The sequence below is a fragment of the Brachionichthys hirsutus genome, unplaced genomic scaffold (genome assembly GCF_040956055.1).
Source record: "Brachionichthys hirsutus isolate HB-005 unplaced genomic scaffold, CSIRO-AGI_Bhir_v1 contig_847, whole genome shotgun sequence".
NCBI classification, from domain to species: domain Eukaryota; kingdom Metazoa; phylum Chordata; class Actinopteri; order Lophiiformes; family Brachionichthyidae; genus Brachionichthys; species Brachionichthys hirsutus.
Genome location: NW_027180362.1, coordinates 57,587 through 74,234, shown reverse-complemented (window position 1 = coordinate 74,234; position 16,648 = coordinate 57,587). Strand labels below are relative to the sequence as shown.

The 16,648-nt window shown below is 39.9% G+C and overlaps 3 protein-coding genes across 3 annotated transcripts; 1 reads left to right on the top strand and 2 right to left on the bottom strand.

The window, feature by feature from the left end:
* Positions 1-2,635: 2,635 nt before the first annotated feature.
* On the bottom strand, positions 2,636-11,589 carry LOC137914077 (GATOR1 complex protein NPRL3-like). Its single transcript, XM_068757696.1, has 13 exons — positions 11,397-11,589; positions 11,103-11,172; positions 9,157-9,289; positions 8,802-8,876; positions 7,897-8,050; positions 7,681-7,762; positions 6,874-7,011; positions 5,483-5,639; positions 5,162-5,268; positions 4,824-4,953; positions 4,143-4,332; positions 3,865-4,057; positions 2,636-3,424 (listed from the first exon to the last, which is right to left on the bottom strand). The coding sequence occupies exons 1-13, from the start codon at positions 11,587-11,589 to the stop codon at positions 3,259-3,261; spliced, it is 1,788 nt and encodes a 595-aa protein (XP_068613797.1). The 3' UTR covers positions 2,636-3,258.
* Positions 11,590-12,610: 1,021 nt separating this feature from the next.
* LOC137914079 (hemoglobin embryonic subunit alpha-like) lies at positions 12,611-13,456 on the bottom strand. Its single transcript, XM_068757698.1, has 3 exons — positions 13,341-13,456; positions 13,014-13,221; positions 12,611-12,815 (listed from the first exon to the last, which is right to left on the bottom strand). Exons 1-3 carry the CDS (start codon positions 13,436-13,438, stop codon positions 12,687-12,689), a joined length of 435 nt encoding a protein of 144 aa, XP_068613799.1. The 5' UTR covers positions 13,439-13,456; the 3' UTR covers positions 12,611-12,686.
* A 2,207-nt stretch (positions 13,457-15,663) lies between these two features.
* Positions 15,664-16,472, top strand: LOC137914071 (hemoglobin subunit beta-like). The gene is made up of 3 exons (XM_068757690.1): positions 15,664-15,796; positions 15,910-16,132; positions 16,235-16,472. Exons 1-3 carry the CDS (start codon positions 15,705-15,707, stop codon positions 16,361-16,363), a joined length of 444 nt encoding a protein of 147 aa, XP_068613791.1. The 5' UTR covers positions 15,664-15,704; the 3' UTR covers positions 16,364-16,472.
* Positions 16,473-16,648: the final 176 nt, after the last annotated feature.

Here is a 16,648-nt window from a genome sequence, read left to right as displayed (position 1 = left end):
CGACGCGCCGGCGCGTCCTCCGCGTGCTACCTTCCGTGTGGGCGACCACGGGAGACAGTAAAGCAATAATGACAACTTACCCTTATAGCCAGCTCCAATGTCCCCCCCCCCCGGTGGTCAAATCTCACTGATTTCTCTCCCAGGCAGCGGATAAGTGATTCTTCTCACATCATCCTTAGGAGCAGCGCAGGAATGAACGCGCTTCTTCTCCCACCCGGCAGAGACGCACGGTGCCGTGCTATTAATTCTGCTCACTTTTAATCACACCGGCAGCTGAGGCCGACCGGAATGTTGTGGACGAAAATGCGGCTTCCCGTCCGGTTCTCCGCGTCCCAGCTACGGATGCAGCATTCCCGCACTGCTCCATGGATCAACCCGGGGTAAGTTTTCTTCCGCCGGTTGTAGCCTAATCCAGTTTGACGGAGAGTCAGCCCCGCCCTGGACCGGAGACGGTCTGCGAAGAAGGCAAGGCCGTCAAGATTGACAACCAATCGGTGCGCACGCAGGGAGGCGCTGCTGCGGCCCCCCGGTTCATAGCAGCGGCCGGTAGCCCGCGGTCCAACGGAGAGGATCAACTCTCTCCCTCCACCATATCAAAAGGATCGGTGTACTCTTAAATGTATTTAATATAATTGTAGTCTTGTAGTAGGTTCCGGAGCAGCAAGCTAGAGCAGGTTTGGCCCCTCTGATCCGGAAGCCCTGTTTACTGTCTCACAAGATCCAATAGTCTATTGGAGACGAGGGTCTGCAATCTCTGATTGTCGTTTTCTAGTTTTGTTTGTTTTTTAACAGCAGAAAACGCCTCGGCGGAACTTCCCCCGGAACTTTGATCTCTTCTTACCCACATTCTTTGAAGTCATGTCCTTTGAAATGGCATCTTATAAATTTGACTGAATTGTGCACAAGACAGTTTGGATTGCTCTATGGAGACAATAACTAATATACCTTTTAGTGATAAAAGCAAATTTTTTGCTTCTCAATTTTTAATCCATGCTTTCAAAATCTCTACGAGACTTATTATAAGGACTGCTGTGTTGACTTATTATACCTATGCATATCAACATGCTGAAGATAATATCAAGGAGAGAATTACCAGCATCTTTGCCACAATGATCACTTTTGAGCTCATGAAGACAATTTGTTCTGTTTGTTTTCCCTTAGAATGGTGAAGTTTGAGGTTCTGTTTTTAGTTTACACATTTTGCCATCCATTTTATTACCTCCATCCATGATGAGGAGAAATTTCATTTGTCTTCTCCTCAGAAGGTACCCCCCCCCCCCCCCCCCCACCCACCCAGATTAGAATCTCCTTGTGTCTTTGATGTGGTTAGCGATCAGCCTCGCTAAGCACTTCATGATCACAGGCGTATGTGCAACAGGCCTGTAATCATTCAGGCTGTCGATGGCCGACTTCTTGGGGACCGGGATGACGGTGGCAGATTTCAGGCAGGGGGGGACGATGGACTCTGACAGGGAGCGGTTGAAGATGGTGGTGAAGGCTTTTTGAGTACCTTCCCAGGTACTCCGTCCGGCCCTGCAGCTTTCCTGGGGTTTACCGTCCTCAGCACAGGTCTGTCAGCCTCAAAGCGGGCAAAGAAATGATTTAATTCCTCTGCCAGCGAGGCGTCCCCATTCACAGTCACCTGGTTGTTACCCTCGCCGAAGAGGAGGCGAGGGTATTGCAATTGGGTGCGTTTGTCTGTCTGTTTGTTTGTTTGTCTGTCCGAGTCCAGAAGGAGTCTTGTAGTACATTCCGGAGCAGCAAGCTAGAGCAGGTTTGGCCCCTCTGATCCGGAAGCCCTGTTTACTGTCTCACAAGATCCAATAGTGTATTGGAGGCGAGGGTCTGCAATCTCTGATTGTCGTTTTCTAGTTTTTTTTGTTCTTCCTGACAGGACAAAATAGCACCGGAGGTGAGAAGGTACATGTGTGTGTATTAGAGACTACAGACCTCAGGTTTAACTAATTGCTCATGCAATCGAGGCATTTTCTGCTGTTAACCGACAAGTAACACTCTTTAAAACACAAACAAAACATGGTTACAGAATAAAATTAGAATCACCTCAGCAGGTGTCATCTCTAAAATGTGTGAATATTCCTTTCAAAGTAAAATCACAAATATAAAAGCACTAATTAGACGGTGCAGATCCAAATTCTGGAGAAACAGTCACGGATTGAACGGCGCCCCCTTGTGGAGAACCTGCAGCCTGATTAGTTTCTCTCAGTCGTTTTTCTCAGATCAGAATGATCTATTCTCATAGCTTGTGGAGGTTGAATTCAACCTCCACAACATTTCGTCATTTGTACACATCATCTCTATCATCTCTTCTGGGATCCAACAAAATGCAATCTCCTGTTCCTGGTACATCCCCATGCACCCCCCCTCCCGGAGTTATTTATCTCAGCAGGTATATGTCTAAACTGTGCGAATATTCCTTTCAAATCACAAACGTAAAGGAAATGGACTCTGGAGACAGTCACAGACTTGAACGACGCCCCCTGGTGGAAAATCTGCGGCATGATTAAACACCATCCTAAAATATACACAACAAAGCAGCCCATTTTTTCAACAATCGATTTTATTTAAAAAAAATTAAAAAACAAAAGATGAAAAAACAAAAAACAAAACGGTATCATCAGGTTTGACGAGGAGAGACGCTTAAATAAGAGTTCTATGTTGTGAGGATAAGAGTAACAGCAGGTTGAAGGGGCGGTGGAGTCTTTGTTGGATGGGGCTACAGGCTGGATTCAAGACATCGTTTCTCACTGCAGGGACTGGCCTTTATTTGCTTCAATCTTTTTGGGGGGTTTAGATTTAATAAAGACACTTGAGAAACACTCTCAGTGATTTCACAGATGTCTGGAATGGTTTTTGTCTTTCCTCAAAGCAAGAACAGCCCGTCTGATGTTTGCAGTTATGCTGTCTTTCTTTTCCCACTTCTGGGATTCCGGAGGAGAGCTGGACATCTGGAAGGATAATTTCTCCATGTGCCCCGCTACGGTCAGAACAGATGATACTTTACTTCCACCCAAGCCCCCCAATAAATACGCAAGTGATTAAATGTATGCACAAAATAATTTAATATTGTAAACAAGCATTGGCTCATAAAGAGGAAAAGAAGTTGTGCACATTCATGCAAACAAGTTCATTTTAAAACAAGACTGTTAGATACAGCACTAAGCTGTGAGCACAGCAGCCTATTATATGCTCTCAAACTGGCATCTTCTCCACCTGTCAGCTGATCCAGTGTCTTTGCCACTACTCCGTGGGTGATTGAAAGATTGAAATGATAGGATCCTCGTGGTTGGTCACCACAAGAACACTGCGGAACTTGTCAAACAACGTCTTGAGATGCGAGCGCCTCATGTTCTCATTGTACATAATCTCTTCCAGATGGTGATGTCCCTGGAAATAATGAAGCAGCCTGGAAGCAGTCAACATGACAGGCATAAAAATGGGTTAAACATGAACAGTAAATATATTAGTAATGTACTGTCTTCAATATAAGCAGAACAAATAGCTGGAAAATTATAGAAACTCTCAAGACTAACTTTTGAATGAAATTTCCTATTTTCTTGCAATTAACAATTTAGAATGTGACCCTAACTTCCTGATACTGGCTATTTGGTCACCATAGCTCTAAATAGGCAATTAGTGTTTATATCTCACGACCTAGTAGTACCACTGTTTGAAATTGATGGCTGAAGATTTTAACACATGTCAACGTTTGTCAAAAACTGTGTGGCCTATAAATGCCTTTAAACTGACTCATTAAAGCGAGTAATAGAGAGCTGAGAAATATTTAATCCCCTAAATAGTGCACAGAATGTGCACCAGGCTCCTACTATGGGGAAGATTAATTACCTGGCAAACATCCGCAGATCCTCTTGATTTTGTGCAGAAGGGATGTTAAGAATAGCCCGTCTGTCATGCTCTGACAGGCTGGCAAGTAATGTCTCCGTCATCCTTTTGTTGAGCAGAGAGTCCCCACCAGGCAGCAATTCTGCACTGGAGTTATCCATACTGGGACTGGTGAGGGTCATGTCATCACTACTGGCTGTATAAAAAGAGGCAGATGATCAAACACTATTTATTACTGTGGCTATTTGTTACTGGAGAGAGGGGCAAGTGAGGATATTTACTTGGGGAACCGAAGCTGAGAGCACTAGGGGTGCTCAGACTACGGCCTCCGACTCGGGTAGCCAAAGGAGGGTCTTCATCCCTCACGCCAGGCTCCTCTTCACTGGGCGGTACCAACAAGCAGACATAAGTGTGCAACTGGATCAGCAGGCGGCGCTGGAGCATCCACACCACCATCTGGATCAGCTGGATCTGGTCAGGAGCAGAGCAACATACAATTGAGGCAGGCCCTCCTAGGTCATACGTGATGTAGATATACAAACAAAAGAGAGCCATGGCGCTAAACATTTTCTCCTGAAAGATTTAGCTGGTCCGTTTACCATTTACACTCTAGCATCTATGATGAAACAGTAATAGTTCTATATTTTAAAAATGTACTGGAAATGTACCTTATTTATAATTTGTACATAAATGTCTTAATGTAAAAGCTAGGTATTCCTACAAATATTCCTTTCATAATTACAGCTACTAAATATTTTGGAATATTTCCTGAGAACAGCGTTCTACATAAATCAGATTATTTCACCAACTTTAGAAATAACCAAGAAACCAGGGGAAGCATGTCGATTTGCACAGTCCTAACATAAGTTTGTACTCTTAGTATTCATATTTCAGGACTTTATTACCCCAGGGGCATATATATGTACCGGTAGTGTGTATGGTGGAGGAGTACCGTCATTTACCTCCTGTGCAGGAGCTTCCAGGGGGTTTCTGAACTCAGCCAGTGACACAGGCAGTGAGAACTTAGCCAGCATGGAGGGCAGATCATGACCAGGAAACTGTTGAGCAAACTGCTCAGCAAAAGGCGAGTAGCTATCCAAAATGACATGGGACACTTTGTTATGGAAAGGATATGGCAAGTGTTTCAGTGTTATTTAATTGTGAATTTAACAACAATAACAAAGATATTTTTTTTATTTATGATGCAAACTACAGAAGGCTGCTCTACCATTATTATGGTTCATTATTCTAAAGTAAGAAGTACGTAAAGCAAAGTAGTTTCCACCAAATGAGCACTCACAGACAGATGTTGGCATGCGGAGACAGCATATAGACGTTGTTCTCACACAGGGGGTAGATGATGATTGCTTTGCCCCAGTACACCAAGTGAGCAGCAATTTGAAATATCTAGTAATTATTTGCAAGAAATTTTTTTTTTAATGAAATTAAGATGAACAACAAAATGTTTTGAAATTAAAAATGTAATGGTAGGGAGGAAGACATTGTACTTCTTAGATTTGTGTCGTCTCTGATTTGTTTTCACATTGTTTTTACAGTTGTATGCAATTCTAAATTGATATTCAATATTCAATAAAAAGGAACTAAAATCTTTGGTAAGAACCTGAAGTAGGGCCAGGTCAGCATCTTGTGCAAGTTGCTGCAGGTTTTTCACTGCTGAGCAGGTTTTGATGAGGCGCACCATGGCAGGTGAGCAGTCCAGAGGTAGCTGGCTCAGCAGTGCCTTCTCACTTTCTAGCAGTAACAGAGCATGATAGGGTCTGGAGGATGAAACAACATATGACTGTGTGTGAATCAGTAGAACTTATAAAACCACATTCCTTTAATACTATTTGAACAGTCTGCACATTTCCATCGGAATTGTATATCCAACGGAAACAAATCACTGAGTAACTAAAAATAAAATGTTTTCCCTCTACAGCCTTTTCGATTTAAGCTCATTAAGCAGCTCATTCCCCTCATAATGGGATTTACACCATCCACATGGTGATCTGGACTATCATCAAAAGGTTCCGAATTGTTCTTGGTATCGTCATACACAACCCATGAAAAGTAAGTGAATCAGTCAATGTTAAAATTAAATATTTTTGTACCGACTCCATTCTGGATGAAATTAGGCAGTATGATAGAGGTCCCCCACCCTACATGACCGTGTCAAATTCCATAAACATCGGTCAATAATCAACAGAAATATTGAGGAACAAATCTTGAAGCTCCATTGACTGCAATGTTAGCGGAAATCCCGAAGCGATCCAGAATCCAGCATCTCTCCTGGATCTTCACCATCATCTGTCATAATCATCTGTTCCTGGTAACATTCCCAATATATCCTGAAAATGTCATCCAGATCCGTCCAGAGCTTTTTGAGTTATCTTGCTAACAGTCGGACAGACCAACAAACGCTGAGGATTACATCGGCGGAGGTAATTATTTATGACAACTCTGATGTATGTTTGCTGAGGTACCAGTAGGTGGCAGTGTGGTCCACAAAAAACGTCATGATTTCTCTCACGCTTTAAATACTGAAGCTCACTGAACGAGCAGGCCTGAATCAGATTAAAAAGACACAATTCTACTTTGTTTTAGCAAACTGAAGGGGATTAGACACCTTTTGAGATCTGAGATTTTAAAATGCTATATAGTCTTAACTGTGATACAATAATGCTATAATAATAATAATAATCTGTGCTTACTTACATAAGTGTGCATGTGTTCGGCTTATTAGTTCATCAGTTTACATTTTTGCTGACTTACAAAAATGTAAACTGATGAACTAATAAGCCGAACAAAGTTCACAATCCTACATTCAGTATAAATCAAAAATAAATGTTATATTATCTAGCTAGAAAACGTGTTGCATTTGTGTTCAGAAAAAGAAGATAATTATCGTGCTTCATTAACTTATATTTCAGGGATCCTGCCAATGAAAATAGATTTTTATGAAAACATACAAAAAAACAAAACAATAACCTTACTTAAAAACAAAATACACACCTTATAGCCTTGAGGCTGCGCTCTAATGCCTCAGGGGGGATATAGTTGCCACCAATCCTGTGGATCTTGTGTGGTAAACAGAAGCTCACCTCGAGCCAGTTGTTAATATGAAGTCGCACCACACCAGTTGTGCAAAGGCTGCAAGAACAACATCAGCTGAAGGAACATAATCAAGTGAGCATAGCAAAACACAAAGCGTTTGAAGATAATATATCCTCCATCTTTTCGTTAGCAGGCTGCACAGGGTACACAATTGGTTCCGAGGGTTTTGTTGTTTGCCGACACGGTCATAAGTCACCCCATGTTAAATTATCCTAAGTATATTATGCTACGACATTATACTGTAAATGAGGAGCAGAAAGAGACAATTTCATCTTGGTAGACATTGTGGGTGAGACCACACACTCGATTCGCTCGCTCGCTTTCCGGTATGTCATAAAAACACGTTGTAAACAGACAAATAAAACAACAGACCGGCGCGACCGTAAAGTCGAACTGTCGCGAGTCGCATAGGTCGCAAGTCGACGACCCCCTGTATAATGCTCAGTTTTATCCTATGGAGAACATGATAAACTCAAAAAACAAGGTTTGAAAGGTGCAACTACACGGTGCACATATATCATGCTTAATAAATGTGTAGGAACTGGTGAAACTCCGTGTGTACATCTTGTGAGATACATAAAACAGTTATGCACGGACAGATGAACACTATAAAGCCCATATTCCTGCTCATTTTTATGACAATGGTATAAAAATAAGGAAATAAGAAAACAAAAATAACTAAGTAATATGTGTTTCATCACATACCTGTCATACGCCTCCTTCAGGTCTCTGGCCAGCTTACATTTGGGAAGAATTTGTCTAAATGGGGACTGGGGGCTTCCATCAGCTTAGACAAGGAAAAACAGAAACATATAATATATACTGTATTTTAATATCTGGGCTACAGCTCAAATTAATAATGTTGTGTGCTCAAAATCTAGAGAATGGAACAGAGCTTTAAATTGCTAGTTTTTATCTCACTCTCAGTCATGGTAGTAATTTCCTCCTGGAAAGCCAGCATCAGTTTGGCCTCTCTAGTCAGGTACTGGCAGCGCTGCTCCTCGTGCTGCAGGGCTATTGCGATGCGGCGTGACAGGTTATGCATGCAGCTGATGACAGACGGGTCAGCATTTGCCTGTCGAGACCAAGTTAAACAGTGTCGTTTAACAATCATTGTTATGTGAGTTTTTATTCCATAAATGTAATTCTTTTAGAGATAAAGATTTTAGCCAGTAACAAACTTTAGACATATAATTTGAATTATACACCAAATATTTAAAATACATACTTAATACAGGATGCTTGTCGTTTTTATGTTTTAAAACATGATACGTGATTAGCCGGCGGAACGATGGCGGAGTGGTTAGTGCTGTCACCTTATACCAAGACGGTACCGGGTTCGAATCATATCTGCCCAGAGATTGTATGTTAAAAATAGTCACTCAATTTTGACTGTTACTGTTGAGGAAATTTCCAGGCTACAGATAACTCAGTTCCTTGGTAGACAAAAACAGAATATGAGTGAGCATTTTCTACCCCATCTCAACCATAGTGGGAAAGAAACTGGGTGTGACTCAGCATGGGTAGGAATAGCCTGCACAGCATGACTAAGCATTATAAATTTGCCCCTCCACCCTCAGAGTTTCCAGATATTTCAGATAGTGTATAGTGGAATATTATCATGAAGCAGATTAACACACATCACCCACAGTCATCTGACTTTGCTATCAAAATTAAACGTATTTGGATAATGTGTATATAGTCCACATAATTTAAATAAACATCTATAAATTAAATTAATTTAAATTCATAATTTCTTAAATTAGTAAAAAGCAAACAGTAAAGATGCCCAATTAAAATGTGACTGAGAAGTTTTTTTTTCATACCCTTAGAGCAAACACCACATTAAACAAGATCATCGTAGGCATTTCTCTCTTAGGTGAAGGATCAGTCTTTGAAACCTACAGAGAAAGAAGATTTGTTTTCAGTGATTTTTAATATGAGCAAGCTGGGATAGGCTCCAGCAACTCCCGTGACCCGCAGAACAGAAAAATGCAGTAGAAAATTAATAATATAAAATCTTTTTTGAAGGTCACATTGATTAAAAACTGGCCTTATACATTAAGTAGAGTCAGACAGAAAACCTAAAACATAATATAATGATAAAGAATTCAATAATTAATTTAATTTCTAACCAAGCATGACTTCAGCTGTTTTTAGTAGCAACCATTTTTTACGTGCCTGTATGACGGGAGGGTGCTGGAGCAGAGTCGGGTGACCCACAAATCGAACATTGTCTATCTTCATTTCAAACTTTTTTCCACACATATCAGATTTTGTGGCCAGGATGGTGGAGAGAATGATGTCAGAGAACCTTTAGAAGGAAGAACAGACTCAATAAGAAAAGTGCACTGGTTGGGATTAAAAGCGACAGAATTGACACCTGAGACAAGTAAAGAGTGTGTAAATTAGCTGAAATTTAAATTTTGACATTCCTGTCTTGAACAGTGGTTACATCAATCAGATACATCTGCCTGCAATATTATAAAATAATCACAGTACATCAAAAACCTGTGTGGCTACTAGAGGAAAAAGAAGAGGAAGAGACCTCCTTGCTGAACCAGTGATGTCTCCATTTGCATAAACGAGATGGTTTCATCCTTTCAAATAAATAAATAAATAAATAAAGAACGTGATAGACTGGTGGTGCTGGTTTTATTTCAGTGACTCAAAGCAATTGGATGAAGATGAAGCCATTATCTTCCCAAAAAATATTATAAAATAAACACACTATAGATTAATCCCACAAACACAAGTTGTTGCAGTAGTGATCAGCATTTTCTTCATGTTACAGGATATAATCAATGGCAATTAAAATTAATTATGGTTTGAATTCAAACTTTGCCATAAAAGGTGTACAGTAAAGAACTGAGCAAAATTGAAACCCATAATTAACCATAGCACTAACCGACTGGATCCATTCCTTATAATTAAACAGGACTTTACTGAGACTGGAGGTGGAGTTCCATATAGGACACGAAATAGGAAAGAAGGATATTGACAATGGACATGGGTGATCTAAGCAAAGGAAAGGTGGTTTAGAATGATTTGGTCTTACCCTGCTACCAACTGTTCGTCAGTTAGTGGAGAATGTTCTCTGAAATGGGAATTGGGCCATAAAAAGAATAAATAAAGCAAACAAAAGAAAAATACAACACACAATCTGAACAAACGGGTGACAGTGTGATGTGAAAATGTTGGTCTGCTTGTCGAACTGCACACCTGATCTAACTGAATAAGCCACCTATTTGGAATTAATGACAATATATGAATTTACATTTTAGTAAAGTCTTCCTTCGTCAAAAGATCTAAAAATCTATTTTATGGAGTAAGACAGTAATAGAGTAGATGATTTTTAAGATGACTTTCAAAAGCCAAGGCTTTCATACCAAGATTGTCAGGTCATATATATAACTTATATTATATTAACTAAGACCATGAATAAAGTACAGTTGATTAATCCCTATTTATGGTTAAAATCATGGTGACACAGTGGTTGGCACTGTTGCCTCACAACTAGGTGGTCACGGGTTCAAATCCCGGCATCCCTAACATGGCCTTTCTGTATAGAGTTTGCATGTTCTCTCCATGTATGAATGGATTTTTCACCAGATACTCTAGTTGCCCATCAAAAACAAAACAGGAACATTAGGCTTTGTCGGCCAGGTTGCAGCGGCTCAGGGCTAACTTTACACTCGTAACCTTGTTGTATACAGTAATGGCAAATAAAGCTACTGCTTCTTCTTCTTAAATATTATAAACTCCTGTCTGAAAAAAATTGCAAGAGTATAAATTATCACAACCCCGTTACCAAAGTAAATTTTTAAACTGATCGACATTAGCATCCTTAGAGTGTGGTAAAAGGAAACGTTTTTGGAAAACAAGAGATGAGAAATAATGGTTCTCGGCTTGTTATTGTGTGTTTTTTACAAACAGATATCAACATGGTTTAGTGTACGAACAGGGAAGAGTTAAAGCGGTTTGCACAGTTTCTTCATGCAACCTCAGCCATGGTTATTGCTGATTGTTCAATTGGTCATAATGCATAATTACAGTGCAGATCTCAAAATTTGCTGTTAATATCCCTGCAATAAGTTTCTAAGCCCAGAAATGAGGAACGAAAATACCTTGAATCACCATCCTGATCCTCAGGACCATCCCCGGTTGTATTCAGAGCATATGGACTCCGTTGTTTTGCTTGTAAACAGAAAGAATACTGGTAGTTCACATGATTATTGAAATCAATAAATCACGTCATTTTTAACCCAATTAAGGCATCCGCTAATTTGCAACTGGTTTGATCATTGATGTTTTCCAGTAACAAAGTAAATCTAGAAATCATCTGATATTTCGTGACTGAAGAGAAACGAAACTGTGACTCACTGGTCAAAAATAAAAAATAATGCTAACTATTGCCTTACCTGAAAGAGATGACGGGCATTCTGGCACTCTTTGGAAAGGGTATCTAAAAAGCAGTTTGTTTCCTCGACTCCCAGAACTAACCAGTATGACGCTGATTGGGCTTGTTTTATCGCCACTCTTAAACCCGCTACTTTGTGACTGACTGTACATGGATTGTCGGTCGTCAGGTAACCCGGCTAATGGGTTGAACATAATACTAGCATTCTCGCTAACTTTACGTTAGCTGCGACACAGAGAAGTCTGTCGCGAGCTATGTGTCCTGACAGATGAAGTTAGATCGTTCCATGTAAAGCTACGATATAAACAAAAAAACAAACAAAAAAGTCCCCCACAGGTTCTGAATTGAGGCCTACTCAGTCGTTGCTATACTGTAGCATAAATATCCATCCACGCGATTGTTTTGTGTCACTTTGAAAACGGTTCGGTTGGAAACGAGACTCGGGTATAAGATTCCCACTTCTTCAAGTACAGGCGGCAAGGCATCAAAGTGGATTTAATTTACGTTACCTGAGTACAAAAAAAGTTATTTCTCGACTTAGGTGTAATTCAATAATACACGACACGTTCAAAATTAATAAATATAGAATAAACAGAGGAACGGCCCATTGAAGCAGCAGAAAGGGCAGCTTCTCTGCTCCGTTTGCTTTTTAATCAGCCTGACTTTTTTTTGTGAGAGTTGGATGTAGAAAAAAAAAATCAATGGCAAATAATGCTTCTCTGTTGAATAAGTATTGTGGATTTGAAAAAAAAAACGAAACTAAAAATGTGTCAAATTATTCCTACCCACTTATGTATCATGTTTATTCTCAAGATATCTTATTTATCTGATCCTTGCAATAATCAGATCACACATGCACGTTTTAAAGAGCTCAGTGATCAGTATTGTCCCAAAATAAAACATTGCAATCTTAAAATGATTACATATATCCAGCACTTTGTAAACCTTTATCCTGCTATGACCTGCTGCAAACATGATACAGAGCCAGACACCATCTTCTGCAAGTATCCTGGAGAATCTTAACCGAATATCTGATCTTCCTGTCTCTCTGAGCTTGTCTAACAAAATATTAATCAGATCATCACAACAAATCCAATGATAGCAAAACATTCAAAAACTATCCTCCACGCTCTGGACTGTTATTTAGAATTCTATTCATCGCAAAATTGTAACTTTTGCCAAAAAGGCAACAGGAAAAGAAAAAACAACTTCTCATTTTTGCTTTTATGCATTTATTAATCATTCTGCATTGCAAGTGAATACTGCAGTTTCCATCATCTTCTGCTGCAGTTTATCTGTATTTCTCAGACAGGCACAGAGCCAGAGAAGCCAGGAACTTGTCCATGGCCACATGGACCTGAGGGGTGAAGTCGTTGGGGAACATGATGGCCATGACCACGAGCATGCAGTGAGAGAGGATCTGTGAAAGAAGACAAACAGATGTTACATTTAAAGGCTTTTAGCTCTCCATCCATCAGACAGTTCCTTTAATATTCATGCATGGCAATAACAACAATAAAGATTCTTCTTCTTCTTCTTCTTCTAAATGGCACCAATAGATGGAGCTCCGAGGAAGCATCATATGTATTAGCATTCTTCAGTCACACTGGTTCTGTACCTTGAAGTTAGCGGGGTCCACACGCAGAGTGAAGGCATGCAGCTCACTGAGGCTCTGGAGACCTGCTTTCATGTCATCGATTTGGGCCACAGCCTCTGCAACGCCACTCATCACAGTAACTCCGTGGTTCTTGGCAGAGGCAGAGTTTGGGCTTTTATCCTTCCAGTGGTCGAAGTAAGTCTTTGTTTGCGGGTACACAGTCAGCATCCTGCAATAACAACAATAACATAACAATACTAAAAACTCTAATAATAACAATAATAATTTCTACATGAATCATTGCTGGAACAGATTAGGCCAACATCAGTGGTATTTTCTCAGAATTACCTGCACACTGCATCGGCACCAATGTCTGCCGACTTTCCTGCCACCCTGCTCCAGAAAGCTCTGACGGCATCCTTGTCTTTTTTAGTGAGACTGGTCATCTTGTCTTTGTGTTTGTGACTGAATGCACAGCTGAGCAGGAACACATGGGGTTTTATGGTTTAAACAGATCACGGGCACGCCCTCTGCAGCCTACAAGATAGGCTGCAGAGGGCGTGCCCAAAGATCAGACACACTTAACTTTGCTCGGGTCCAGGAAAGTAACTTATTGACATTGGTGCAATTCGATAAATGACTGACACGGTCAATATTAATAAATGTAGAATAGTCAGGTTGGGGAGGGCTCTATCGAAACTGAAATGAAAATGTGACCAACTCTCTACTTTCGTCTTCTGCTTTTTCTTTTCTAACTTCATTATCGCAACCTAAAGGGTCACAATTTTGTTAATTAAAGTTGCAGGATGGTGCGCTGATCAATGTCTGACTTTACTCTCATTGAAATCAAATATTTTTGCATTTTTTCCACATTTGTTTGTTGTCAGCAATGTTTGTGTGTTTGGATACTAAGACCACCTGGGCAGGTGGAAAGCGGGGGAGACAAATATATTTTTTAGAAAGCAGTAGCGATGATACAGCATGAAAACAACATTTGTATGTGTGAATTAGATCTCCTAAATTTGTTTCAGCAGTTTTTTTATGGACTTATCTGTCATTTAGTACATATTTATTTTAATTTCCTGCAAATTTACAACAAAGGGAAATTTGAATCACAGATTGGGATGAAAAGATCGGCTCTTAACCTCTGAACTATAACAGTTAGGCGTTTTGATGTGAAATCGAGGCTGTGCAGTATTTTGATGTTGTTATCTTTCAGTTGAGGCAAATGTGAAGACTGGAGTCATATAAGGTGAAGTTTTCTATGATATTTATGTGCTTATCTGAGGGAAGGCCTGGTGCCTTCAGGGTGGATACGCTAAGAAGGAGATAAAGATATTTTTTAGAAAGTGATGATACAGCATAAAAATGTGTATGTGTATGTGTGAAGTAGACCTCCTAACTTTGATTCAGCCATTTGTTTCGACTGACCTGCCTTTTTTTTTTTTTTATTTATTGAATTAAAGTATTAACAGATCAGTACAGTGACATCACATTTATACGCAAGCTTCTGAACAATAGAATGCATTATGGGTGCAACAGTCTATATTCAGTCGTAAAATAGCAATGAAGGCCTTCACTGCATGTTTTCATTTATGAAGGAATTTTGCATTTAGACTATCGTTCACACTATTTCTGAAAAAAAAAAAAAAAGCTACAGATCCTCTATCTTTGATATGGTCCACCATTGCTGGCTAATGAGTACTGTTTAAATTTAAAGGCACATCAAGAAATATAATTGTTCATATTTCTGTTGATCATTTTAGCTGAGAGCTGTGTGAAATTTATAATATATTTACTCATAAAAATCAGTTTCAATTCATCTTTGGGTGACTTACGAGTTACGACTGGGGTCAACTATGGTGAATTTTTCTGCGATACTACTTGGCTTATCAGAGGGAAGGTCTGGTGCCTTCAGGGTGGATACGCTCAAAGGGGAACAAGATATGTTTTAGAAAGCAGCAGTGCTGATAGAGCACGGAAAATATTTGTATGTCTAATGTAAAGCCTTGTCACTTTCATTCAGATGTGTTAAAAAAAAATGGAATTATCTGTCCTAGAAAGTGACGTCACATTTATGAGCAAGCATCTGAACAACAGGAAACATTATAGGTGCAACAGTCTATACTCAATAGCAAAAAGTAGTGATGAGGCATTCAATGCATGTTTTCTTATATTAAGGAATTTTGTAGTTAGATTACAGTCTGCACTATTTTTTGATAAATTCTGCCTCCCAGCTGTCTTCAAGATGCTCCATTTCATTTAATTTAACCCTATTTAGAATAGTTACTGTAAGTTCCCTGATTTTGAGACAGAAACATGTGATGACACTCATTCTGTCACGCTACACAAAATTATTGTAGCTTATTGATGCGCAGCATTATTTAGGACAACCTCATTTCCTGTGTGCTGACGTTCGGGACAGAGATAGTTTTGTGGAAATTCACAATTCATCACAGTCTAATTTAATCTCTGTATAGAATACAATCAACTGCACTTGTAAGAAAAGCTTGAAGACTTTTTCCTGCACCCTAGAGGTTTCTTCAAATCAGATACACCAAAGTGTCTAGTCTTGTCTCCAACACACCAGGTTCAGTCAACGCCCAAACCTGTCACATGCTTCTGGGCGGAGAGCAGGACTGCTTTAAAAGTTGCATCTGGTACCAACGAACACATTTCCAGACTTGAACAGGAAAGTCTAAAGCCAGCAAAATGGTTGAATGGACAGACATTGAGCGTGCCACCATCCAGGAAATCTTCGCCAACATGAACTATGAAGAAGTGGGACCTGCGTGTCTCGCCAGGTGAGGCATGCATTCTTTGTTGCATTAATATCAACCACTGATTATCAGGATTATGGAGACTTAAAGTTACTTCATCTGACTTTGGAGCATGTATGTTTCCACATTTTCCTCAGGTGTCTGATTGTCTACCCGTGGACTCAGAGGTATTTTGGCAACTTTGGAAACCTCTACAATGCCACTGCCATCACAACAAATCCAAAGATTGCAAATCATGGAATTACTATTCTCCGCGGTCTGGACCGGGCAGTGAAGAACATGGACGACATCAAGAACACCTATGCTGAGCTGAGTGAGCTGCACTCTGACAAACTGCATGTGGATCCTGACAATTTCAGGGTAAATTGGATGAATTGTGTTATTAAACTATTCTATGATTGTTCTGGAAGCCCCTAAATGTTCAAATATTTGTGCTAATGTTTTCTGATTCTTGTGTTGCAGCTGCTGTCTGATTGTCTGACCATCGTGATTGCTTCAAAGATGGGTAAATCCTTCACCGGTGAAGTCCAGGCAACTTTCCAGAAGTTCATGGCTGTGGTGGTGTCCGCCCTGGGAAGACAGTACCATTAGAGCTGCAACAGAGAACCATCACGTTTCTCATTTCCTCAAAAGCTTGTTATCATGGTCTCTAAAACAAATAAACAATCAGCATATTAAACAGAGTGCTTGTCAGTAATTACCAAAAGAACATGAAATAATGCATTTGAGATGCAAAAGAATATTCTAGAGTGATGTTCAGACACATGATCTAAAAACGCTGCTGAAAAAATTACAAATATTCTCCAGGTGAAAAGCAGTAGACAATAAACCTTAAATAACATGAAAATTGATGGACCTGAGTATAAAAAATATGGG